At 41.4% G+C, this 26,658-nt stretch overlaps 2 protein-coding genes across 4 annotated transcripts in view; both read right to left on the reverse strand.

Annotated features, from left to right (window-relative positions):
- The window catches only part of cgnl1 (cingulin-like 1), a 31,291-nt gene extending 20,282 nt beyond the window's left edge, over positions 1-11,009 (reverse strand). Inside the window, exons 1-7 of the mRNA XM_083890693.1 lie at positions 10,917-11,009; positions 5,183-6,896; positions 4,993-5,087; positions 3,084-3,189; positions 2,798-2,902; positions 1,853-1,989; positions 702-840 (exon numbers count right to left, since the gene is read on the reverse strand). Of these exons, the coding sequence (XP_083746819.1) occupies positions 702-840; positions 1,853-1,989; positions 2,798-2,902; positions 3,084-3,189; positions 4,993-5,087; positions 5,183-6,838 (2,238 nt within the window). The 5' untranslated portion in view covers positions 6,839-6,896; positions 10,917-11,009. The remainder of the gene's footprint in view (positions 1-701; positions 841-1,852; positions 1,990-2,797; positions 2,903-3,083; positions 3,190-4,992; positions 5,088-5,182; positions 6,897-10,916) is intronic.
- A 2,611-nt stretch (positions 11,010-13,620) lies between these two features.
- The window catches only part of tcf12 (transcription factor 12), a 36,859-nt gene continuing 23,821 nt past the window's right edge, over positions 13,621-26,658 (reverse strand). For 2 of the 3 annotated variants that reach the window (XM_083890744.1, XM_083890742.1), the window contains 8 exons: positions 24,088-24,235; positions 23,128-23,201; positions 21,446-21,631; positions 18,621-18,735; positions 18,376-18,520; positions 18,037-18,308; positions 17,687-17,828; positions 13,621-15,728 (listed from right to left, as the gene is read on the reverse strand). In XM_083890744.1, the coding sequence (XP_083746870.1) occupies positions 17,698-17,828; positions 18,037-18,308; positions 18,376-18,520; positions 18,621-18,735; positions 21,446-21,631; positions 23,128-23,201; positions 24,088-24,235 (1,071 nt within the window). In that variant the 3' untranslated portion in view covers positions 13,621-15,728; positions 17,687-17,697. The remainder of the gene's footprint in view (positions 15,729-17,686; positions 17,829-18,036; positions 18,309-18,375; positions 18,521-18,620; positions 18,736-21,445; positions 21,632-23,127; positions 23,202-24,087; positions 24,236-26,658) is intronic. The other variant, XM_083890743.1, reaches the window with a different exon arrangement.

The following is a 26,658-nucleotide window of genomic DNA, read 5'->3' on the forward strand; positions in this document are numbered from 1 at the left end:
TTGTCGTTTGTGTTCTGTTAATTCTATAATAGTTTAAATATCTTCAGTCCCTGACAACAGTCTTTATCCATTTGGTAGAAACAACAGTTTATAACCTGACTTTTAATGAATCCATTGGTTTTAGAAATGGCTCATGAAAGATAAAACCCTCCCAATGATGTTTAATACACTAAAATACATTTGCTTCACTGCTTTCTTTGCTTTTCTCGATGACTTCATCGATAAATTGTATGAATCATTGTCGAAGTGCACGGATGCAGTCATGATTCAAGCTCATGGAAGACATAGAAGTATTAAATATGGACCTCACAGCACCACTCCTTCATTCACTGATGCTACGCAACATATTTTTGTATTTGAAGATATGAGCCATTTCTAAAAACAATGGATTCATTAAAAGTCAGGTTATAAGCTGCTGTTTCTACAAAATGGATAAAGACTTTTGTCAGGGACTTTATTACAGTGTTCATTTACTAAGCAAACTATCCAGTCAGGATTTCCAGCAGCCATATGAAGCCAGAACACTGCAGTATTTGACCAATCATGAACAAACACAGTCCACCAGTTCTGAGAGTGGCTGCAGAAAAGCTTTCATCTTCCATGATGATTTCATTGAGCAGTTAGAATCAATCAGGTTCTTCAAGCATTGAACCAAAGAGGTTTATTTTCCTCCTCTCTGGAACAGTGAACAGTGTCATTACCACCATCATCATGTCTTTCTCCCCATCAACAGACGACTTCTTGGCTGAGTCGAGTTCATCGTGCATCTCTGACAGCTGGTCCTGAAGGTCTCTGATCTCCGTCTGGAACTGTTCCCTCTCCATCTTCACCTGGAACAGCCTGACAAAGAGGTCACGTTACAGGATACAGAGGATACCTGTGCATATTACACACCCACACACCTGCACTCTTATTCTCACATACTAATGGGAACACCTGCACTGAAGGTGACGTATATACAGATGTAATAATGAACACATGAACAAACCAATAATGTGTTTGAGATGACAGCTCTGAGGTAGAGGTTAATAACTGATAACTGAACCACAAAACCATGTTCCCACTGAGTGGAACGGTTCAGTTTGGTATAGTATGATATATATATATTTAAGCGTTTCCATTAGAAATGGTACAAGAATAACCGTTCCATTTAGACACCAGAGTCTACAGAGTCCTTAAGCCCAATGTATACTGCGTAAAGTGCTCTACGTAGGTTACGTGTTGTAGAGAGTCTCTGAGTCATCTCCGGCTGCAAAATATTTTTTATAAGTGTCCGTCAAGGGACAAAAAACCTCAGGGTTTTACCATTCCAGACTGTACCATACTGAACCAGAACAAAGCAGCAACATGTAGAACACACTGAGGAGAGCAGTAAGTGAATGGTCACAGTGTGTATTCACTCTCTGTCTGTTCACTGTCAGTTATGAAGTCAAAGTCATTGCATCAGGTTGGAAATAGAAGAGAAAGTTAGAGCTGAAGAGTAAATCAGTCACAGAGACATTTTAAAGTTAAAAGATGACGACATCAAGGTCACAGACAGACAAACACACAGCTGTCATTAAGACAGAGCAATGAAAAGACGCAGGTCTTAAGCAAATAATGTATAATAAGCTCATTATAATTATTGATAATTATAATGAGCGACTAAAGGTTTTAACAGTGACATGGTTCAACAAGACAAAAGAAGAAGTCAGTGAAGAGCAGGAATTTCATCTTTTACTCACACAAACAATCCCCAACCAACCAGTGACGTAATAAGACCATGATCCACCTCCAGCTTCACAACACAGACACTGAATCTGCATCTGCTGCACATTATTATGTTGTTGTTATGACTTGATGTTGTACTTACTCTTCAACAGTAGACTGCAGCTCAGCCTCAGTTCTGCTCAGTTTCTCCCTCAAACGTTTGCACTCGTCTGATTTCCTCTCCAGCTCCTGCTGCAGATCCTTCACAGCTGCAGACGTCTGATGGTCAGCCTGACTCTTCTGATGGTGACAGACACAAACATCTATGTCTCTCACGTCTTCTACACCAAGCTCTTGACATTTGGACCAAGTTACGACATCAATGACATCAGTTTGGTTTGAGTTATTGGTCATTGAAGAGAAGCACAGAGTCTCTGGTAACTGTAGGAATGTCAATAAAAGCTTCTTATAAAGAACAACAGATTCCATTAGACCAATAGTATGAACACATATTTAGTAAGTGCAGCATATCCTGAATAAAGGTTCTATGAAAACCAGTTCACAGACGTGAGTGGAAAGAGTTTAATGTCTTCCTGACAGTTACACTCACTGTTCTGATTATGTTTTTACGTAAAGCACACAGTAGTATGTTTGAGTTCCTCGTGAATTAAACGTCGACTGTTATGATGACATCACATTAGTGACGCTAACAGTGTTTAGACGAGAGCAGAAAGTCTCTGGACATTTGTTTGGAGAGTGATAATAAACTCAGTGAAGAGTCCAGGAGAACTCATTCATCACTAAGACACATGTGAGCAGAGAAAACACTTAATGACAATCACATTTGTATCCAGCTATGAACTTACAGTTATATATTACTGATAATGAAAGACAGTTGGAAACAGACGACAAGAGGAAGAGGAAAACAATGCAGTATCATGGATGAAACACTGTTTATGTTGTTATTCAGTTTAAATCCTACTAATAGTTCTAAAATAAGTGACCCTAGAATCCCTGAACCCTATTTTCCAACCAAGTCCACGATCAGAGGATATGGTTTAACATTAGCAGACGACCAATGTTAGAGGCAGAAATAAACTTGTGTTACCACGACTTGATCCTGGATTTGTCTCTTGAGTTCAGTCATTTCTTTCTCCAGCTCAGTGTTCTGTTGTTGCAGAGCTTTGGTCTGAGCAGGGACGTCCACCAGAGACTGACAACACAACAAAGACATTTAACAATCAATAAAAACACAAACGATTCTGACTCTGGAACTGTTTACTTCAGCTAAATGTTGATCGGTTATATGTAAAGTAAATAATGAGTTTTTATTCTGATAAATACACTTTAAGAATGCAAATCCCAACAGACAGAAATTATTGAACACTTCTCACTTTGTTGTCGCCCTGTGAACTCGCAGTGGCTCGAGATTTCAACGTCTGAATCTTCTCAAAGACCAGGTTGACTTTTCTCTTTGTGGTTTCATCAGTGTCGCTGTTCCTGCACACACACACACACACACACACACACACACACACACAAACACACATTGGTTATAAGTTATTACACAATGATTTCTAAGCACACACAAAAATAAAAACCCTGTCAGTGTTTGTGGATCAGAGACTGTTGTGGGAACAGAGTAATAACTGGGTCTCAGATTATAAAGGGTCAGGACGGATCACGGTGCTTTGATGTGTCACCTCATTACACTCGGCCAGAACATGAGGAGGAAGAATCAGACGTACAGGCAGCATAAGAGGATTGTTGTAGGGTCAGTACCAGAGATTAACATGATGCAGAAACAATCTTTAAGAGAAAGTGCTTTAAAAAGGCAGAAAAATAAGTACAAGTACTTGTTGCTTATCTTGTGACTAATAACTGAAACAAAAACTGGTCAAAGAAGCATGAAATCACTGCTGCGCTAATATTTTCCACTTCAAGCCTATTCTCTTTAGTGGAAGTCTAATAAACAATGATAGCATTGTTCTAGTCTGTAAAACTTTTACTTTCAACTTCAACTGAATCAAAACTAAAGGCTCATTCTGGTCTGTGTTTGTAGAGAAAGACCAGGTAAAGGAGACTATTATAAGTTGATATTATCAACCTTAACGTGAAGCATAGGCTTGAACAAAATGCCAGAAGTGACATATTATTCCAATAAATGAGGAGGCTGACTCACAGACCAAGCCTCAAACCTCCCACCTCCTCACACACACATGATTTTCATTAAATCTCTAAAAGCCCTGTTTGTGAATGTTTATCTTGCAGGCCTTGGGAATGCAGCTCTCTTTCAGCCTCTGCACTTCCATCTGTGTTTCCTTTCCTTTGTCCTGTGACTCCTGACCTGTGCTCAGACACACCCAACCACCTTCCTGTTCTTTCTACATTAGGCCAATCCTGGAAAAGCACATGGAGAAACTGCAGAAATCAGCAAAAATCATGCAGTGCAGAACAGCATTTAACTCCAAAACAAAAAAGACTTATTATCTTCACTAAATATGGGCTGAAGGTTAACCTTTTAACCCCACATGCTTCTCCCTGACAGGTGGTGTCTGATTACAGAGTGTGAACGCTGTAAACGCTGCAGCTAAAAAGAAAGTACAGAGAGAAAGTGAGATTCAGTGAGAAAACATAGTTCAGACAACTGGATCACTGGGATGGGAAGGAGGCGTAAGACCAGCACATTCCTTCAGTTTTATCACAAACAGTCGAGCGCTGATAAAAACCACATATGTGAGCTCCCACACAACACTGTCTACCTTCATGATGCATGGACATATGATGATGCAACATTTTGATTTAAGGGTTTAGTAAGAACCAAAAAAGAAAACGCCCAAATAACAAGAATATCACAACACGTCTAAAAAAGGTGTGGGGAGAAAAAATCGATTCACATAGGAATCACGATTCTAATCATCAACGATTCTGAATCGATTCAGAAACTTCACAAAACACCAGTTTGTGTTATTTGTGTACAGTTTATTTTTGTAACTTCTGCGAGAAAAAGGCAACTAGTCTAAGCTTTTATTTATGCAAGTTATTTTTGTTGTACAGTAAATAAGTTTTTATTTGTTTTGAATGAATCAATGTTAACTTTTGTCTTGTTTGCCTTTGTGTGATCACATTATCACATTATCTTATACAAACTCTATTGTTTTGATGCCATAATTTGCCTTAACACACGATGCATTGTATACATTTTTGAATCGAGAATCGTTTTTGAATGGAATGGTGAGCTAACCAAAGATTCACATCCCTCGTCTAAAAGTATGATTAAATAAATCAGAATAGATTACTTACCCATCCTTAAGGTAATTAAACAGAATCTGCTTTGCCGTCTCCTCGTGTGTTTGTTGTGAAAGCTCTTGTTGACCTTTCAGAAGATCAGGTGTCGCCTGAACAGAAGAGGAAATGACAGCAGTCTCAACAAAGAGGACAAATCTCACACATCATCATTTATAATAGTTCATCATGACACAGATCATTTTACCTGAACATCTGCTTCTGCGCTGGATTTGCTCTCTGCAGTAGAAGAGCGCTTAGAGAGCGACGTCGACGCAGATGTTGTAGACATCGTTCCACCTGAAGAGGCGCTGTTGTCACCCTCTTTACTCTTGAATGGCAGTGAAGAGGAGCGAGTCTGTGGCTTTTTGTAGCCCTGGATGAAGCCGGAACCTTTGGAGATGGAGTTCTGAGGGGATCCGGGTGCACTGGTGACACCAGAGGACGAGTCCACCTTACCGTCTACGGACGTGAGCCACGAGTCCTGACTGCCCGCCGTCTTCTGCAGCCTCAGCTGTGAAGGCCGCAGCACGTGCTCCGTGGACGTGCCGCGGTGGCGGTTAAAATCATCGCCGAGGCTTGATCCGTTTCTCAGGCCCAGTGCACTGTCCACGCTGTGGGAGCGTTTTCTGTCCTCAGGATTGATCCTGTTCCTGCGCCCCGCCCTCCCCCTGTGGTGGTGGTGGCCGATATCTTTGCCATCAAACTTTTCAATGAGCTCATCCACACCGGGAATGGAGTCTGTGTCGATGTCTCTGCCAGAACCAGGGCTGAAAGGGATGTAGCGCCGGTTATCATGGCGATTGATGGCGTCTCCGTACAGGGACTCAGATTGTTCATCCACCAGAGTCTTAGAGGTGGAGAATGAAGAGGAGTGAGGGGAGTGAGGGGAGTGAGGGGAGTGAGGGGAGTGAGGGGAGTGAGGGGAGTGGGAAGACGACTCAAGAACTGGTCCACTGGAATCACTCCTGCGTAGAGGAAGAACATCAGGATGGCGGCGGCTGCGATCGAGGCTGGAGTTGGTGCTGCTCATGGAGCTGGGAGATCGAGATGAGCTCTTGGTCTGATCAGATATGGGCTGAGGCTGTGCCGGGACCACAGGTTTAGACGGTGCCGTGGACTGAGATGGACTCGGGTTGGTGGATCGAGGTCTGGACTGAGGCTGAGCGGTTTGAGACTGTGGTCTGGTCTGAGGCTGAGTGAACGGTGCAGACTGAGGCTGTGACCTTGGCTTAGGAAGGACTGTTTCACCCTGGCTGTGCGGTGGAAGCTGCCGTTTCTCTTGCTGTGCAGGAGCTTTATACTGACCCACGCTTGAAGACCAGGTATGGGATGGTGTGGAAGATCTGGAAGAGGAACTGTGGCGTTCACTTCCAGTGTCAGCCACAGGCAGCGCTCTTGCAGGCAGGCTGTGAAAATCATGGAGGTTTAAGGCGTTGGTCTCTGGGTCATAGGGCTGCAGAATCTCAGGGTGCTTCTGAAAGTTCAGGAGCGTGGACGGTTTCTTTCCTTGTGAATCTGCTACGCCATTTTGAGAATTTGAGTAATGCAGCCTCTTCTGAGACCTGTACTCCATGAAGGGGCTGTTAGGTCCAGCCTCTTTACCCCCTCTGAAATCATACTCCTGGTAGTTCTCGATAAAAGACTCGTCTGCATCGATGTACCCGTTGGGGTCGATATAGGACTGAGGACCCTTGTCCTGGTTGTTCAGGACAACATAAGGGTGTCCGTCGATACCTTGGACACGAATGCTGAGACCGTATGAACCAGCGGCGTTACCCAGCGGCCTGGAGGAGCGCGGTGGCTGAGTGTAGACCCGCTGTGGTCCGTTGTTAGGAATGCCAGTCACTCTGTACGACTCCATCAGGAAAACAGCAGGAAAATAAATCCCTCTGCCTGAACCTGAATCAGGTGATCCACCTCTGCAAGCACAGATCAGGCAGTCAGAAACAAGACGCCACATTATTTCAATAAAGGTTTCACAGCTACACACACGACCTCTAAAGCAGGCTATTCAAATAACATTTCCAGAGGACCAGCTTTTCAGAAGGCAGTGGGTCAGTCAAACCCTGTACTACTATTTTGTGTTGCATGTACAGTAAACGGATACAAATAGATACAAAATGTTATCAATTATTTAGCACTTATTTTGATAAAACCAGATTTCTGATTGTTTTAGCTTCTTAAATGTGAATATTTTCTTGGTTTCTTTGCTCCACATAAACAAAGAAATCAATAGAGCTGCAACTAATGATTATTTCCGTCATGAATCGTTTGGTTCAGAAAATGTTAGAAAATGTTAAAAAACGTTGATCAGTGTTTGTCAAACCTGAAAATGACGATGTTCTCGAATGTCTTTGTTTTGTTCACAAACCAAAACAATCAGAAATCTTGTTTTAATCATGAAAAAAAGCTTCAAACCGATTATCGATTATCAAAATAGTTGGCGATTAATTTGGTAATCAATTAATAATCGATTAATCGTTTCAGCTCTAGAAATCATTAAAACGGAATCATTTTGGTTTGTAAACAAAACAAAGACTTTCAAGAATATCATAATTTCCAGCTTTGACAAACACTGATCAACGTTTTTTAACATTTTCTGACATTTTATGGACCAAACCATTGATTGATAAATCGGGAAAATAATCGATGGATTAATTGATTATGAAAGTAATCGTTAGTTGCAGCTTTGACAGTCACAATTTGCTCTTACAAAATAAGAGGTAATAATATAAACAACATTAAGGTGTGATGGCCACAATAGGCTATTTTTGAAGAAATATAAGTATCAGTACCAATAATATTCAGGTACAATTGCTATAGTTGGCTCTTGGTGCAAAAATACAAGTTTCAGTACCAACAAGACTGAATCGACCAAATATTCTGGTACATACATACATAGGCTATGTACAATTACAGCTGTACTAGTATGTACTAGTATTTGCCAAAAAGGGACGCAAAGTGTCAGAAAGTGCCAGAAATAAGCGAAGCTAAAGTTTTATTGGATTTTTAATAATATATTCATTATTTAAGGGTTAATGGGCCGCGGGCCGGTCCAAATTGCTTGAAGGGCCGTTTCTGGCCCCCGGGCCTTAAGTTGAACAGCCCTGCTCTAATGAATCAATAATAACGTGAGTTCATTTTCATTCTTAATGCTCTGATTTGTGATTCTCTGCTAATGCGCTCTGGCCAGATGAGACAATAAGCCTCCTGTGTTGCTTCTATCAAAATCACAACCTGTAATATCACAGACAAACATGAGTCAACGTCAGACATTCTTTTTTAACAACAAACACAGACAGGTCCTGTGGAGAAAAGCCACAGAGTTGAGTCACTAATGGCTAAATGACTATTTACAGTGTGTGACAAAGAGTATAAGTTAGACAGGTTCACTCATTCCTGATGACCAATAAAGTCAGCATTCAGGTTCAAATCAAGTCAAACTGCACTTTGCTCATGACTGAGTCATTTCATCTGTGAACACGTGAAGAAAAAGCAAAAACAAAACCTCGTTTGATTGGTTTTTCTGTCACATCGTTATTTCAGGTTTGTCAAAGTTGGCAGATTTGCAGCCGAGTGGTGAGAACACCTGGAAATAAATAAGTAGTTAAATGTTTATCAGACAGATTTATGTCTGTGAAGCCGCTGAAGACAAAGCCATCGCAGCCACCGTGGGTTCGACTGGACAATAGAGTTCTCACATGTTCCTGTTTTACTGATAGTGTCCCATTCTACCTTAGTGTTAGTGAACAAACACAGACCATAATAGGCCGAGGAGAAGGATTCAGATAAGACTGATGACAAAGGCAAGAGCAGGACGTCACACATGAAGAAGGAATAGGTGATGAGCGACCTGTGGTCAGATGATGGTTAATCTGAGAAGAAACAGCAGCTACTGGTGTTGGCTGATACACACTGATGTCACTCTTTGTCTCTGGGTGCATTGTGGGTAAAATTTAACGTATAGTTCCACTTACGAGGATGTTGTTTACCCATAATAGAATATTTGTACGCATTATTCTTTAAACAATGGTAAGTCGACCTTATCTTAATGTGTTTTGTCTCTGTAAACCATGGCCTGCTAAGCTAAGCTAGTTATATGTGATCTGCTACACGGAGAATGTATGGATTTAAAAGTGTTTACTTCCCCTAACCCTGTAAACTTTATTTATAAAGCACTTTAAAAACAACAATAGCTGAAGCAAAGTGCTGTCCATCAGAGATCAATCATTAAAACAAATAAAACCTAATAATAACCCGAAGAAATACTGTAGAAAATAGAAAAACAACACAAATAAACAGGTTCACTCTTAGAAATAAGGGTTCCAAAAGGATTCTTCTACAAGGGCTGAGGTTCTACCTGGAACCATTTGCTCCTGAAAAACTCTTTCCTGAATAAAGGGCTTTAAAAGGGTTCTTGGTGGAACCCTCCAAAAGAGTTCTCCTATGAGGACAAGCTGAAGAACCTTATATGGTTCTACTTAGCATTTTTATTTCTAAGAGTGTACACTACTACAACAAAATATATAACATCAGTCTTGTTGTTTTGTGATATTTAAAAGCCAAAATAATATATTTGACATGTTTAAGAGGAAAGTATGAGTGAGAATGTGAGATAATCTGTGAGGTAATCTGAGGTTTGACATGTTGGGATTAAAGAAGAGATTATTGAAGCTGTAGAAGAACATTCCTTCAGAGTTCTTCAGAGGTTAGAAAAGAGCTGAAGACACTGAAGAGTCATGAGTTTATCATTAGATTCACATGAAGGCAACACGAGCACTGTGTGCTCGTGTTGCCTTCACTGACCCATGTGTTGTTGAGCAGAAACGTCAAAGGTTAAAGATGTCAGAGGCCTGAGCTTTGATGTGAGCGGAGGATTAATCTGTTTATGTTTATCTGCTCATGTGAACTGGTGTGAGTGTGTGTTGTTCTTTGTGTGTTTGTGTGTCACAGGTGTGAGTCTGTGCTGTTGTGTGTGTCACACACAGAAACACACACAGAAACACACACAGAAACACATCTAACGTTCTGACTCTGACTTGTCTGTGTCAGTGTCTGTGTGTCTGTGTGTGTGTGTGTGTGTGTGTGTGTGTGTGTGTGTGTGTGTGTGTGTGTGTGTGTGTGTGTGTGTGTGTCTGTGTCTTTGTCAGTGTGTGTGTGTGTGTGTGTGTGTGTGTCAGTGTCTGTGTCTGTATCTGTGTGTGTGTGTGTGTGTGTTTGTGTGTCAGTGTCTGTGTCTGTGTGTCGGTGTGTCGGTGTGTGTGTGTCAGTGTCTGTGTCTGTACTCATGCCCACATCAGCATAACCAGAACAGTGAGAGTAAAACAGATGTAAACAGAGTGGATTTACTCTGTGGGAAAGGATTAGAAAGTTGTGTAACAATAATAGAGGGGGGGGGTCAGGTGGTACAACAACAACAACAACAACTGTTAACTAGTGTTAACTAATGTTAAAGACTGTTAAATCACCACACAGTAAACACACACTAAACTGCAGCTTCACTGACTTTTACAACAGTCAACATCATGAAGTCATCACTGTTAAAATCACTGTTAAGATCACTGTTAAAATCACTGTTAAGATCACTGCTAAAATCACTGTTAAAATCACTGTTAAGATCACTGTTAAAATCAGCAGCAGAATCAGAATCAGCTTGATTTGACTTTCATCGTTGCTCAGTGCAACAGGTGGCATCACACTCACACACACTCACACACACACACACACACACACACACTGATTTACAGTAAAACCTCCGTGTTCGTTTCTTCTCAAACTTTCACGTCAAACACAGTGAATTAAACTTTAAATCGTAGTTTCTACTTTCACGTTTTCACCTTAAATAACACGTTTGACGATGACGCGCACGCGCGCGCACACACACACACACATCACCCTTTACAATGAAAGTTAGCTGTTAGCTAAAGTTCGTCACTCACCAGCGGCGCTTGTTTTTCTCTTCTTTCGCTTCTCGTAGGTTTTTACAGCGATAGTTAAAAAATAAAACTATTGCGTTGAAAAGTAAAGTTAGTGATAAACTGTTGTCACCGCAGTCTGGAAGTTTCCTGAGTGAACGACGAGTGTTTTCTGGAAAACTCACAGAATGGAAGTCTGAGGAGGAGGAGAGCGAGTCTCCGAGCCTGCGGGCCGCCCCGCCTCCGGAATCAAGCGCACACCCCCGCCCACACACACACACAACCACCACAACCAGTCCACTTTAAAACCAGTCCACTTTAAACCAGTCCACTTCAAACCAGTCCACTTTAAACCAGTCCACTTCAAACCAGTCCACTTTAAACCAGTCCACTTTAAACCAGTCACCTTAAAACCAGTCCACTTTAAACCAGTCCACCTTAAAACCAGTCCACTTCAAACCAGTCCTCTTTAAACCAGTCCACTTTAAACCAGTCCACTTTAAACCAGTCACCTTAAAACCAGTCCACTTTAAACCAGTCCACCTTAAAACCAGTCCACTTTAAACCAGTCCACTTTAAAACCAGTCCACCTTAAAACCAGTCCACTTTAAACCAGTCCACCTTAAAACCAGTCCACTTTAAACCAGTCCACTTTAAACCAGTCCACCTTAAAACCAGTCCACTTTAAACCAGTCCACTTTAAACCAGTCCACCTTAAAACCAGTCCACTTTAAACCAGTCCACCTTAAAACCAGTCCACTTTAAACCAGTCCACTTAAAACCAGTCCACTTTAAACCAGTCCACTTCAAACCAGTCCACTTCAAACCAGTCCACTTCAAACCAGTCCACCTTCAAACCAGTCCACTTCAAACCAGTCCACCTTAAAACCAGTCCACTTCAAACCAGTCCACCTTAAAACCAGTCCACTTCAAACCAGTCCACCTTTAAACCAGTCCACCTTAAAACCAGTCCACTTCAAACTTTTCCCTCTTTCTGAAAATTACAAGTTTTAAGAGTAAAAAGTGGAAACAAAGAGGAAAAAATAAAAATCTGTTTGTAGAAAATGTGCAAATGAATGAATGTCTCTGTGAATATTCATGCTCATTCATTCATTCATTCATTCATTCATTCATTCATTCATTCATAAATGCTTTTCACATTTAAAAACATGGAGATAAGAGTTAAAAATACAGAAAAGTGTTTTTCATATTATTTTTCATGAATTAATCTTAATCCCAATATTCCAGTGTAACATTAAAGAAAGTTAGAATTAATGTTAATCTTGTGTTTTACTGTAATACAGTGAGTAGATAAATGTGTTTATTTAAACAGATCACTCATGTATGTATATAAAGTATTTATACTACACAGTCAAAACTTTCATGACTTTTTAAACGTGACTCTGTGCAGCTGCGTGTCTTTAAAAAGCGACAGCGCCATCTAGTGGAGGGAGTGAGTGAGGCAAGGAGGTTAATAACAACATGAATTTATGCAACTGTGTTATACTACACACAAACATGTCCGTGAACGCATCACCGCTGAAATACAAGCTGTGTGTGCGCGCGCGTGTGTGTGTGTGTGCGCGTGTGTGTGTGTGTGTGTGTATGTCTCATGTCCACAGATTGTGCATAAGTCTGAGGCAGGTGTGCAAAAATATGCTGTAAAAACAGAAATAAATAAAGTATAAATGTTTATTTTTAACAGAAGAAAAATCTAAATGGAAACAAAACAGCATCAGTTCTTTTACTGCAGTTTATTCTTTGTAGGATTATAATCTAATCTATGATTCAACCATTAACATGATCATCATTTTCATTTGTAGGTTGAAACACAGTTGGAGGTCAGAGGTCAAACACCATCACAAGACTGAGAACATCACCTTTACACCTGAACACCTGTTCACCTTTATACCTGTCCACCTTTATACCTGTCACCTTACACCTATAAAACCTGTAGACCTGCCTGTAGACACGAAGTCATCCTGTAGACAGGAAGTCAGTCTGAACACAGGAAGTCAGCCTGAACACAGGAAGTCATCCTGCAGACAAGAAGTCATCCTGCAGACAGGAAGTCAGCCTGCAGACAGGAAGTCATCCTGCAGACCTGGTGGTCTACATACAGAACATGCAGAGTCAGCTCTCCATCATCAGATCACTCTCATCGTTTCTGTTCTCGCTGCAGAGATTTAAAGACGACAGCAGTGATTTACGCTGATGACTGAACACGAGTCAGCACTTTTCCTCTGACAGAAAACTGAATTTGGATCAGATTCTCGTGCTCACGTCTACATCACTGTGATTCTGAGCAGACGTACGAGCGCTGACGTTTACAGTGTTTTCACACTCATACGTTTGCTATAGATTAACACAGTTAAAGCTGTGGTTTGTAACTTTCAAAATAAAGGGCCACAGCACTCTGATAGAAACCCATATATACTGTATGTGTATACATATATATATATATATAGTTCTTTTCACAGCCACTATCCTTGTTTTCAGCGTGAGTTCCATCTTATAAAACACTAACACTTAACTGTAGAAATGTCTTTAAATGAAACAAAGGAGAAAAAACCTGGAGCAGAAACAGAAGTTTTGTGTTTGAGAGAAATAAATAAATGCACAAACGACAGAGGTTTTTAAAAAAGATGACACATTTATTGCAACATAAATGTTATATACATTGTTTTTTCTGTTGAAAAAGACTCGCAAAATTCTCGTTGCCGCAGTTTTTCTGTTTCGATGCATCAACAAAACCTTTTCATTTCACACGAGAACAAATCTGTGATCACTCACTCAGTCGACGACAGAAGAATAATAAGAAGAAGAAGCATCTTTAAGGAATCTTTAATCCTCGTCTACAGTTCAGCTATGTTTTCTGTAAATGTGGATTATGGTTCAATAATCACACATTTTATCGTCTAATGTAGTAAAAATAAAGTAAGAAACTTTTTACTCAAAACTTTTGCTTTCAAAAATCTAGAAAGAGTAATATTTAGAATTCAAGAAATATTCTTACAGTATTATTGTATAAAAGACTAAAAACTACAGTGAAAAATAAGCCCTTTTTTTTCCTTTTGACTTTCTTTTTTTATACATATATATATATTTATAAATATTATACAAGGATCTGGGAAAACAGCAAAGTCTAACAAACAGAGCAAAGGAAACTAAGAAATAAAGAAAAGCTCGTCATAGATCACAGTCACAGTCAGTGAATACTGAGAAGAACTCGGCTGTGATTCAGTCACATGACTCACAAACAACAAAGATAAATAATGATTTTTAACGTAAACTCCTTTCTTTCTTCTAACGTTTGTCCCTTTTTGCTCAGAACTCTTTGATTTGTTTAACGTGTACGTTAAATATCACCATAATAAGTGGAAATAAAGACCGAATAAAAGGAGAAACAATAAACATTCACTGAGACGGAAAAACAGACAAAAAGTCTTAAAATATAAAAGAGAAAAATAACTTAAAGGTGAACAAATTATTCTGGAAATCTAAGAGAAGACGTCAACACAAAGAAGTAAATAAGCAGATTAACAGAGAAACAGACAGGAAAATAAAATCATCAGGCCATGAAGAGACGTGGTCGTCGTTTAGTTTACATTATTATTATTATTATTGTTATTATTATTATTGATTTGATTAAGCTCTGAAGAATGAGAGAAAGAAGGAAAATTCAAAAACAAGACACTTTCAGGAGAGTCAGTGAAATAAGGGGTCTGCAATAAACTTTAACACTGTGTACGGTGAAGGAGGTGAAGGAAGTGAAGGAGGTGAAGGAAGTGAAGGAGGTGAAGGAGGTGAAGGAAGTGAAGGAGGTGAAGGAAGTGAAGGAGGTGAAGGAAGTGAAGGAAGTGAAGGAGCAAACGTTCAGTAAAACTAAAGTTTGATGTTTTTTCTTCATTAATCTCTTTGATGTTAATCTGAGTCTAATAATTCACACAATCTCATCTAAACTAAACAAAGATCATTTTGGTTCCACATGTGTCAGAATGAATCAAATATAAATATAAATAATAAATCCTTTTTTTTTAAAACAAAACAAACAAACAGGGATTCTTTAGTCTTTTCAGTCCTAAAGTCTAATTTTCAGCCAATAAATTAATCTCAGTCTCATCAGAGACAAATATTCTCCTCAGAAGAAGAAGAAAGTTCACTTTTCACTTTATACCTTTTCATGGTGACTTTAGTTAAACTGTAAATGTTCTCTTTAGATCAGACGATGTCAAAGTTTCACATCATCATCATCATGTTTCCCTCAAAGGTTCAGATGTTACTGTCACAGAATAAATGGAACCAAATATAACGTAAAGTAAAGGTAACTATTCTGTAACATATTGATAAATAACTTTCTGTATTTATTACTTATTTTGCTTGAAGCATTATGCGTATACCATGATGCACTGGGATCTAGGGGCGGTGCCGTCACTTTGCATTGTGGGAAATGTAGTTTATGGTCAACGCACGCCTTAAAGCAGCACAGACCTATTTTAACACAGATTTTTAAGACCAATTAATCACTCGCGGGCCACAGAAAATGAGGTGGTTGAACCACATCTGGGCCCCAAGCCTCGAGTTTGACACACGTGGTTTAGACAAACTCTCAGAGACATGAAGACAATAAATAGTTAAAGAAAGTTACAATTCATTCGTCAATTCACTTTAGATCAGTTTAGTTCAGACACAAAGACTCTGTCCTTCTCTTTGTGAGGAGACATTTGTAAATATGAAGAGGTTACAGACGCTGAGCTCGTTCTTCTGTCTGTTCTGTCTGTTCTGTCAGTTCTGTCTGTCGACTCCAAACAGGACAGACGTGATCATGACTTTGACCTGAAGAATAAAGACACAGTGATCACAGGTGGAATCAAAGTCACTGAAGTTCATCAGTGTTTGTGTTCAATATAAAGATAAAAGTGAATCATCATCACGATGATGATGATGATGATGATTGTTTATGAAGCTGAAGACGATGTAGCTCTGTCTTCTTCAGTGTTAAAAGACATTCTGATAATAATAATAATAATAATAATAAGACATAATAATATGTAATAATCCCACTACTTTAAAGCAAACAAACAAAAAAAATAGTGCTGTGCAAAATGTTAAAGCACGACATGTTTCCATGACGACTGACCGGAAAAAGACGTGCATGACGTCATGTTTACGTGCTGTGACGCCAGAGTCCAGGCACCGTTTACCAGTTAGCTCCGTTAGCTGCATTAGCTCCTTTTAGCGCCGTTAGCGTTAGCCTACAGTGGAACTGGAGCAGTCTGTTTATTAAAGGAAGAGCAGCGCTAACAAATAACGTTAGCGTACCTGTGTACTGTGTATGTGTGTGTGCCTCTGTTTTTAAAGGTTAGCCTTAACTTTAGAGACTCATTTTAGAGGCTCAGTTAGTGGTTAGTTAGTGGTTAGTTAGTGGTTAGTTAGAGGTTAGTTAGTGGTCAGTTTGTGGTCAGTTAGTGGTTAGTTAGTGTTCAGTTTGTGGTCAGTTAGTGGTAAGTTAGTGATTAGTTAGTGGTTAGTTAGTGGTTAGTTAGTGGTCAGTTTGTGGTCAGTTAGTGGTTAGTTAGTGATTAGTTAGTGGTCAGTTTGTGGTCAGTTAGTGGTTAGTTAGTGATTAGTTAGTGGTCAGTTTGTGGTCAGTTAGTGGTTAGTTAGTGGTTAGTTAGTGGTCAGTTAGTGATTAGTTAGTGGTTAGTTAGTGGTCAGTTAGTGATTAGTTAGTGGTTAGTTAGTGGTTAGTTAGTGGTCAGTTAGTGATCAGTTAGTGGTTAGTTAGTGGTTAGTTAGTGGTCAGTTAGTGATTAGTTAGTGGTCAGTTAGTGGTCAGTTAGTGGTTAGTTAGTGGTCAGTTAGTGATTAGTTAGTGGTTAGTTAGTGGTTAGTTAGTGGTCAGTTAGTGATCAGTTAGTGGTTAGTTAGTGGTCAGTTAGTGGTTAGTTAGTGGTTAGTTAGTGGTTAGTTAGTGGTCAGTTAGTGATCAGTTAGTGGTTAGTTAGTGGTCAGTTAGTGATTAGTTAGTGGTCAGTTAGTGGTCAGTTAGTGGTTAGTTAGTGGTCAGTTAGTGATTAGTTAGTGGTTAGTTAGTGGTTAGTTAGTGGTCAGTTAGTGATCAGTTAGTGGTTAGTTAGTGGTCAGTTAGTGGTTAGTTAGTGGTCAGTTAGTGATCAGTTAGTGGTTAGTTAGTGGTCAGTTAGTGGTTAGTTAGTGGTCAGTTAGTGATCAGTTAGTGGTTAGTTAGTGGTCAGTTAGTGGTTAGTTAGAGGTTAGTTAGTGGTCAGTTAATGGTCAGTTAGTGGTCAGTTAGTGGTCAGTTAGTGGTTAGTTAGAGGTTAGTTAGTGGTTAGTTAGTGGTCAGTTAGTGGTTAGTTAGTGGTTAGTTAGTGGTCAGTTAGTGGTTAGTTAGTGGTCAGTTAGTGGTTAGTTACTGGTCAGTTAGTGGCTAGTTAGTGGTCAGTTAGTGGTTAGTTAGTGGTCAGTGATTAGTTAGTGGTCAGTTAGTGGTTAGTTAGTGGTCAGTTAGTGGTTAGTTAGTGGTCAGTTAGTGGTTAGTTAGTGGTCAGTTAGTGAACAGTTAGTGGTTAGTTAGTGGTTAGTTAGAGGTTAGTTAGTGGTCAGTTAATGGTTAGTTAGTGGTCAGTTAGTGGTTAGTTAGAGGTTAGTTAGTGGTTAGTTAGTGGTCAGTTAGTGGTTAGTTAGTGTTCAGTTAGTGGTCAGTTAGTGGTCAGTTAGTGGTTAGTTAGTGGTCAGTTAGTGGTTAGTTAGTGGTCAGTTATGGCTGTCACCTGTCAGCTGCTCAGTGACCTCCCATGGTGTTGGACGTGTCCTTCAGACCTTGATGAACTCCTGCATCAGCAGAACCTGCAGCTGTGACTTTCTCGTCCTCTCTTCTCTTCAGAGAAGCAGCTTTAGGCTTCAGATTACGCTCTGATGGTGAAGACAAGAGACAGAAATCAGAGGTTTGTGAAGATTTCTTTGAGCTCTGATGTTTGTCATCTGTGTCAGGAGCTGATTTTCTAATGTTCTGATGCTGAACCGTGTGTGGTTGTCTGTAAACGTCCTGTATGGACACGTGTCTGTGCTCAGTGAAGACGAACAGAGGAACATTCTGATGCGTTCACAGTGTCTGACTGACCTCTGACCTGCTGCTCCAGACTCATGATCACAGCCACAGCCTGATGCAGGATGAGCAGCTTGGTCTGAGGCTTCTCGCTCTTCAGGTGCAGCTGACACATACGACCCAGCTCCTTGAACGCCTCGTTGATGTCTCTGACCCTCAGACGCTCACGGGCGTTGTTGGCCATCCTCCTCTCTCGCTCTCGCTCGGCCTTCTGCTCTGGATTCAGGTCAGACTCGTCCTCAGTGAGGCTGTGAGAGAGAGACGGCGTCCACCGGCCCTCAGATCTGCTTTAGAACGTCATCAAACATCAGAAACTGACCCTGAACCTGTCTCCACTAAAACAGTGATGTTCACCTGGAGCGTGGACCTGATCTGAGCGTCTTCATGTCGCTCTTATCGCCCTCGTCATCAGACCTGTCGTCTGTGGACACATCGTCCTGTTTCTCCACCTTCAGCTGCAGGTGAGCAGGAAGCTGACCAACCAGAGCTGAAGCAAGACCTGTGGACCAGAGCGGGATTAAGATTATTATTATTATTATTATTATTATTGTTAAAATCACACTTATCCAGGTCATGTGACTGTGAGACTGTGTTCAAACCTCTGAACGTTTCCACTTGTTGGTTGAGTTCTGAGCTGCAGGTGGATCCAGAACTGTGGAGACCTCCATGACTGTTGTTCTGACTGACAGCGTCGTCAGCGAGAGCGCCGCCCTGCTGCAAGAGACAGGAAGGACACGTTAGGACAGGAAGCACACGTCAGGACAGGAAGGACACGTCAAGAAATGAAGGACACGTCAAGAAATGAAGGACACGTCAGGACAGGAAGGACACGTCAAGAAATGAAGGACACGTCAAGAAATGAAGGACACGTCAAGAAATGAAGGACACGTCAGGACAGGAAGGACACGTCAAGACAGGAAGGACACGTCAGGAAAGGAAGGACACGTCAAGAAAGGAAGGACACGTCAAGAAATGAAGGACACGTCAGGACAGGAAGGACACGTCAAGAAAGGAAGGACACGTCAAGAAAGGAAGGACACGTCAAGACAGGAAGGACACGTCAAGACAGGAAGGACACGTCAGGAAAGGAAGGACACGTCAAGACAGGAAGGACACGTCAAGACAGGAAGGACACGTCAGGAAAGGAAGGACACGTCAAGAAAGGAAGGACACGTCAAGACAGGAAGGACACGTCAGGAAAGGAAGGACACGTCAAGACAGGAAGGACACGTCAAGACAGGAAGGACACGTCAGGAAAGGAAGGACACGTCAAGAAAGGAAAGACGCATCAGAAAGGAAGGACACATCAAGACAGGAAGGACACGTCAGGAAAGGAAGGACACGTCAAGACAGGAAGGACACGTCAAGACAGGAAGGACACGTCAAGAAAGGAAGGACACGTCAAGAAAGGAAGGACACGTCAAGAAAGGAAGGACACGTCAAGACAGGAAGGACACGTCAGGAAAGGAAGGACACGTCAAGAAAGGAAGGACACGTCAAGACAGGAAGGACACGTCAGGAAAGGAAGGACACGTCAAGACAGGAAGGACACGTCAAGACAGGAAGGACACGTCAGGAAAGGAAGGACACGTCAAGACAGGAAGGACACGTCAGGAAAGGAAGGACACGTCAAGAAAGGAAAGACGCATCAGAAAGGAAGGACACATCAAGACAGGAAGGACACGTCAGGAAAGGAAGGACACGTCAAGACAGGAAGGACACGTCAGGAAAGGAAGGACACGTCAAGACAGGAAGGACACGTCAAGACAGGAAGGACATGTCAAGAAAGGAAGGACACGTCAAGAAAGGAAGGACACGTCAAGACAGGAAGGACACGTCAAGAAAGGAAGGACACGTCAAGAAAGGAAGGACACGTCAAGACAGGAATGACACGGCAAGACAGGAAGGACAAGTCAAGAAAGGAAGGACATGTCAAGAAAGGAAGGACACAGAGGAAGGACAGAGGAGGAACCCTTCTTCTTCCTCTCTTTTATTAAAGGATGTGATCCTCAGTCTCTGTTAACTCCTCTTCCCTCAGAACCTCCTCTTCCTCAGTGTCTGCTTGTCTTTACTCAGCTCTCAACAGGTGTCCATACAAGGAGGAGGAGGAGGAGGAGGAGGAGGAGGAAGAGGAGGAGGAGGAGGAGGAGGAGGAAGAGGAGGAGGAGGAGACTGGGCTTCTGGTAAGAAAAGAAAACTGCCATTTTCATGTCTGAGTCTGATTAACATACAGCTGAGGACACGTTTACAACCATTCACATTTCCTCAGCTGTCAAAAAGGAGGGAGGGGGAGGGGTCTGTCTGAGGGAGGGAGGGGTTAAAAAGAGGGAGGGGTTAAAGGGAGGGAGGGGTTAAAAGGAGGGAGGGGTTAAAGGGAGGGAGGGGTTAAAAGGAGGGAGGGGTTAAAGGGAGGGAGGGGTTAAAAGGAGGGAGGGGTTAAAAGGAGGGAGGGGTTAAAGGGAGGGAGGGGTTAAAGGGAGGGAGGGGTGTGTCTGAGTGACATGTTTCCTCAGAGTTAGTACAGACACAGTTTGTTCTTCTATCATCACTGACAAACAAAAACTAAACTCAGTGACGTGTTTTTCTGTAAAGAACAAATCTGAACTTTCTGCTGAGAACGAGAAACTTTGACAGCAGCTGCAGGTGCATCTAATGTGTATATATATATATATATATATATATACAGTATTTATATATAATGTGTATACTGTATACTGTATATCTCAGTGTATTAGAGATGAAAGTGTGCATTGACGACAGAATAATCCACAGAAAGTTCAGCAGATCTTGTGATTCAAACCTATCGACTGTGTGTTAATCTACATCCTGAATATAATCTGCTCTTAATTCTTTAATCTGCAGATCATTGTTGACTTCATTATGCAAAGTTTGCAAATTCTGCAAACAACATTGTGATATATGTGTGTTTTTATACATAAATGTAACGAGAGATCATTGACTTTACATTTGAACATGTTTGTGGTCAAAGTCTCCTGAAGATCTCCTCATATTATATATATACATATATATATATATATATATACATATAAACGTGTTCCTCTGTGACCTTCAGCTCTGCAGATGTCTTCAAACCTCTGGACTCTTGTAAATGAAGTGAAAACATGATTTATCTGAGTCTCTGAGGGTGAACTCACTCACAATCACTTCCTCTATGAGTTCACTCTTTACGCCTGTTTTTCTCCTCTGTCTCACTCCTGTGTATAAACTCTCTCTCAGGAGGAGGAGGAGGAGGAGGAGGAGGAGGTGAAGCTTCACACATTACACTGAGGGAAAATATGTCATGAGTGAAAAATGTGGAGTTTTTAAAACAGAAAATGTGTTTCTAACAGGTGGAGAAATAAAGAAAAACAAACACGATGAGGGAATAAAACACAGAAAAGTCTTTTCTTTCTCACGTTCTCACCATCGCTGATGTACGAGCCAGCGATGAGACGGGGAAGTTTGCTCCGACGGCCGTGATTGGTCCGTTCTGAGCCTGTCCCAGAAGGCTGTGGATGTCGCCGGGCAGATTAGTGCCGGAGCCCACGGCGTGGTTCCTCAGAACAAGGATGGCATCGTCCAATCTGTCCAGACGATCCTCCATCCGAGACTGAGGAGGAGAAGAAGAGCAGGTTAGCATTAGCACATTAGCACGTCTGAACACAGTGATTGTGAAGTGGATTTGAAAAGAAAAACACAAATAAATATAAAAGTGAAACACAGGATGGAGCTCTTTCAGCTACAGTTGTTGAATAATCGTCAGATGTTGAATTTACTACGAGCTCAAACAACTACATCATGATGTGATTTAAAGATGAACGTGAACGTGAGTCTGTGACTTTGACCTGAGACGAAAGAAAATAAAGACAAAGATGGAGATGAAATGACTGAAGAGTCCACGTGATGAAGAAGAAGATGAAGACGACGAATACCTCGCAGACATCCTTTAAGAAACACATGGCATCCTGGAGATGCTCATGAAGCTGCTGCTGAACTCTGCTTTTCTGGCAAAGTCAAATAAGAACAAAGACAATGATCAAAAACCATCACTATCTACAGGATTATGATAATATATATTAATATCTAATGTAAGGACACATGAGATAAAGAAGCTCAGACACTTTCTCATCACTCACTTCATAGAAACAAACTGTTTTATCATTATTTAATCATTATTTATCATCATCATCATCAGTTTCTCTGATGAAGAACATCAACATGTGCCTCAGATTACAGATTATACAGATTATACAGATTATAATGTAGATTATCGTTCATGACTTTAACAGATCCTGACTCTGTATAAACATCAGAAAACGTCATCATTCACCGTCAGTCTGAACCTGAACAGATGAAATTATGTAAATTAATTGATTGACAGGTGGTGACAGGATGACATCATCATCATCATCATCATCATCATCACATGTATCCAGAATGTTTCTAACACAACTGAGTTATTATCACTTTGCTCTTCATTTAGCACCAATGTCTTTGAACTGTTACATGAACAGCGCCCCCTGTCTGTTATCTGTGGAGACAAGACAAAGCTGAGGGAGGAGGAAACATCCACAGATCTTTGTTCATCATCATCATCATCCTCCTCCTCCTCCTCATCTTCCTCATCCTCCTCCTCCTCCTCCTCCTCCTCCTCCTCCTCCTCCTCCTCCTCCTCCTCCTCCTCCTCCTCCTCATCTTCCTCCTCCTCCTCCTCCTCCTCCTCCTCCTCCTCCTCCTCCTCCTCCTCATCTTCCTCCTCCTCCTCCTCCTCCTCCTCCTCCTCCTCCTCCTCCTCCTCCTCATCCTCATCTTCCTCATCCTCCTCCTCCTCCTCCTCCTCCTCCTCCTCATCCTCCTCCTCATCCTCCTCCTCATCCTCCTCCTCCTCCTCATCCTCATCTTCCTCATCCTCCTCCTCCTCCTCCTCCTCCTCCTCCTCATCCTCCTCCTCATCCTCCTGTCTTTAACACCAGAACTACCAAGGCCTAGGAGAGAGGACAGAGGACAGAGGAGAGAGGAGGACAGATGAGGACAGAGGAGGACAGATGAGGGCAGAGGACAGAGGACAGAGGACAGAGGAGAGAGGACAGAGGACAGTCATCTTACCAGTGAGTGAAGGGAGTTCTCATAATTAGGAGATGACGGAGTTTGTCCACTAGGGCGGGGCCACTGGTTTGTACCTGACAAGAGACAACAGACACACAACAGACACACAACAGAGGTCAACATTAGAAAACATTATTCTTCTGCTTCTATGACGAACACAAACTTCTCTCAAACTCCACGTTTGTAAGAATGAGGAAAAAGGAGTGAAAAATCCTGGTGAAAAGAGCAAAGTTTGAGTCTGTAAAATCTGTCAAAGTGACGTCTTATTACTAAACAGACGAGAACTGAGAGACAATTTAAAATAATAAAACATGAGAGAAACTTTCTGCAGAAGAGAAAAACCAAAGCTGTTTAAAGACTGAGTTCAAACACTTTGATCATAAACAGTCTGATGTCACGCTGTCATTTCACCGTCTGTTCATCAAACTTTATTTACAACTCAATAAATTACAAAGACACAAATGTCTCACACGTCAACTCGCTCACAATTTATGAACAAAGACCTTTGTGAGAAGAAAAGTCTGCAATTCAAACATGAAGAAGAAGAAGAAGAAGAAGAAGAAGAAGAAGAAGAAGAAGAAGAAGAAGAAGAAGAAGAAGAAGAAGTCTCTGAGTAATTAAGACAAAAGAAGAAGAGCTTCTTCTTCTTCTGAAGATGTTCTGTTCTAATCTGAATCTCATGAGCAGTAACTCTGTGTCAGACTGCAGATCTAACTCTAAAACACACATTTAATCCCAGAATAAAGAAAGGATTCATGTTAACAAACATGGTTCAACCTCCTCTTAATCTGAAGGGTTTGAAATTCAAGGGAAAACTTTTCAAACTTCAGTAAAAAACCTGATCATAGTAAAGAATTTACTGTGTGTGTGTGTGTGTGTGTGTGTGTGTGTGTGTGTGTGTGTGTGTGTGTGTGTGTGTGTGTGTACAGATATAATCTGAGATTAAACTCTAAAGTTTACCTGCTCTTCCGGACGCAGAGACGACTGCAGTCACCACAGAAGTAGCTGACGCAGCAGCGCCCCCTGTGGCCGTCAGAGGTGAAGGAGAAGCCACAGGTGAGGACGGGTTTGATGGGAAACTGCTGCTGGTGTGATCAGGAGAGTAAATCTGAGAAGACATGACAGTTATTTATTTATTTAAGGATTATTCTATTGTTGTTTTATTTTATAACCAGATATATAACCTGTTATTTCATGTTAACATGACGTATGACGTGATTGACTGGAGGTTAGAGGTCAGAACAGCTGAGAGGTTATTTAAACACTGTTGTAATCTTTATGTTTCTGCATGATGATGATGGTGATGATGATGATGATGATGATGATGATGATGATGCCACAAACATCACATCTTCGTCTTATTGTGTTATGTGATAATCCCAGAGCAGAGCATGGTGGATCTACAGGGTGGACCCTCCTGGTGGATCTACTGGTGGATCTACTGGTGGATCTACTGGTGGATCTACTGGTGGATCTACTGGTGGATCTACGGGTGGATCTACTGGTGGATCTACAGGGTGGACCCTCCTGGTGGATCTACTGGTGGATCTACTGGTGGATCTACTGGTGGATCTACTGGTGGATCTACTGGTGGATCTACGGGTGGATCTACTGGTGGATCTACGGGTGGATCTACGGGTGGATCTACTGGTGGATCTACTGGTGGATCTACAGGGTGGACCCTCCTGGTGGATCTACTGGTGGATCTACTGGTGGATCTACTGGTGGATCTACGGGTGGATCTACTGGTGGATCTACGGGTGGATCTACGGGTGGATCTACTGGTGGATCTACTGGTGGATCTACGGGTGGATCTACGGGTGGATCTACTGGTGGATCTACTGGTGGATCTACGGGTGGATCTACTGGTGGATCTACGGGTGGATCTACTGGTGGATCTACGGGTGGATCTACTGGTGGATCTACTGGTGGATCTACGGGTGGATCTACTGGTGGATCTACGGGTGGATCTACTGGTGGATCTACTGGTGGATCTACTGGTGGATCTACTGGTGGATCTACGGGTGGATCTACTGGTGGATCTACTGGTGGATCTACGGGTGGATCTACTGGTGGATCTACTGGTGGATCTACTGGTGGATCTACGGGTGGATCCTCCACATGGATCTACTGGTGGATCCTCTTGGTGGATCTACTGGTGGATCTACGGGTGGATCTACTGGTGGATCTACTGGTGGATCTACGGGTGGATCTACGGGTGGATCTACTGGTGGATCTACGGGTGGATCCTCCACATGGATCTACTGGTGGATCCTCTTGGTGGATCTACTGGTGGATCTACTGGTGGATCTACTGGTGGATCTACTGGTGGATCCTCCACATGGATCTACGGGTGGATCTACTGGTGGATCTACGGGTGGATCCTCCACATGGATCTACTGGTGGATCCTCTTGGTGGATCAACAGGAGGAAGAGGAAGAGGAGGAGCTTTTGCTTTGTGCTTTTGTACAATCTCAGTTTTTCTGATTCCTGTAAAGAGTGATTGTGACCCAGTGATGATAATATCTGACGTTCTCTTCTTCTTCTTCTTCTTCTTCTTCTTCAGAGTGAAACATGACTCCTCTTATTGGACTAAATGAAGCTCCGCCTCCTCATCAGTTTCGCTCCCACAGGCGACGTGAGGCCAATAATCACGGCCAATTTAAAAGACCAGAGAACAAAAGCCTGCGGTCGGTGGAGTTTGAGCCTCAGCGGCTCTAACGTCCCCTGAGCCCCCGCGTGGCACCACCTCCTCAAACCCCCCCCCACAGTCCGGCCGTGTCCATGTCAGTGCAGCTTTGTCATGTTAATGAACAGAGTCTCACATAAAAGACTTCATTTGTTACGACCGTCACTAAACACAGAAGAGAAACTCTGTGAAATCAAACTGTTGTTAAATCTAATAACTGAACGATAACAAACACGTGTTAGAAACACAGAGAGAAGAGTTTTATACCATTTAAAACAACGTTATTTCATCCACTTTTATCGATTTAAACTGTTTCTCTGAATCTATGATTTCTTAATAAAAGCGTTGTGTTGCTGTCAAACCTCAGACGTTCAGGAGGAAAACAAACATGAGAAAATGCTCTGACACAACTTTAATAAAGATAATAAAACCAGTGGATTTAACAGATATTCATTCAAAAAGTCTCAGAATATGTTTCTGTCTGCAGATCTTATATTTATATAAGATATTCATTATATTCATATTCATCCTTTAAGCTCAGAAAAAAACTAACTGCTTTCTTGGCAACACTGAGATGTTTTTATGTTATTATGTTATTATGTTATATAACGTTATTGTGTTATATCACGTGTTATTATGTTATATATTGTGTGTTTTTGTGTTAAATCACGTGCTATTGTGTTATATTGTGTGTTATTATGTTATTTTGTGTTATTATGTTATATTGTGTGTTATTATGTTATATCATATTATTATGTTATATTGTGTGTTATTGTGTTATATTGTGTTATTATGTTATATTATGTGTTATTATGTTATATTATGTGTTATTGTGTTATATC

Source organism: Microchirus variegatus (assembly GCF_963457635.1).
Source record: "Microchirus variegatus genome assembly, chromosome: 6".
In the NCBI taxonomy this organism is placed as follows: domain Eukaryota; kingdom Metazoa; phylum Chordata; class Actinopteri; order Pleuronectiformes; family Soleidae; genus Microchirus; species Microchirus variegatus.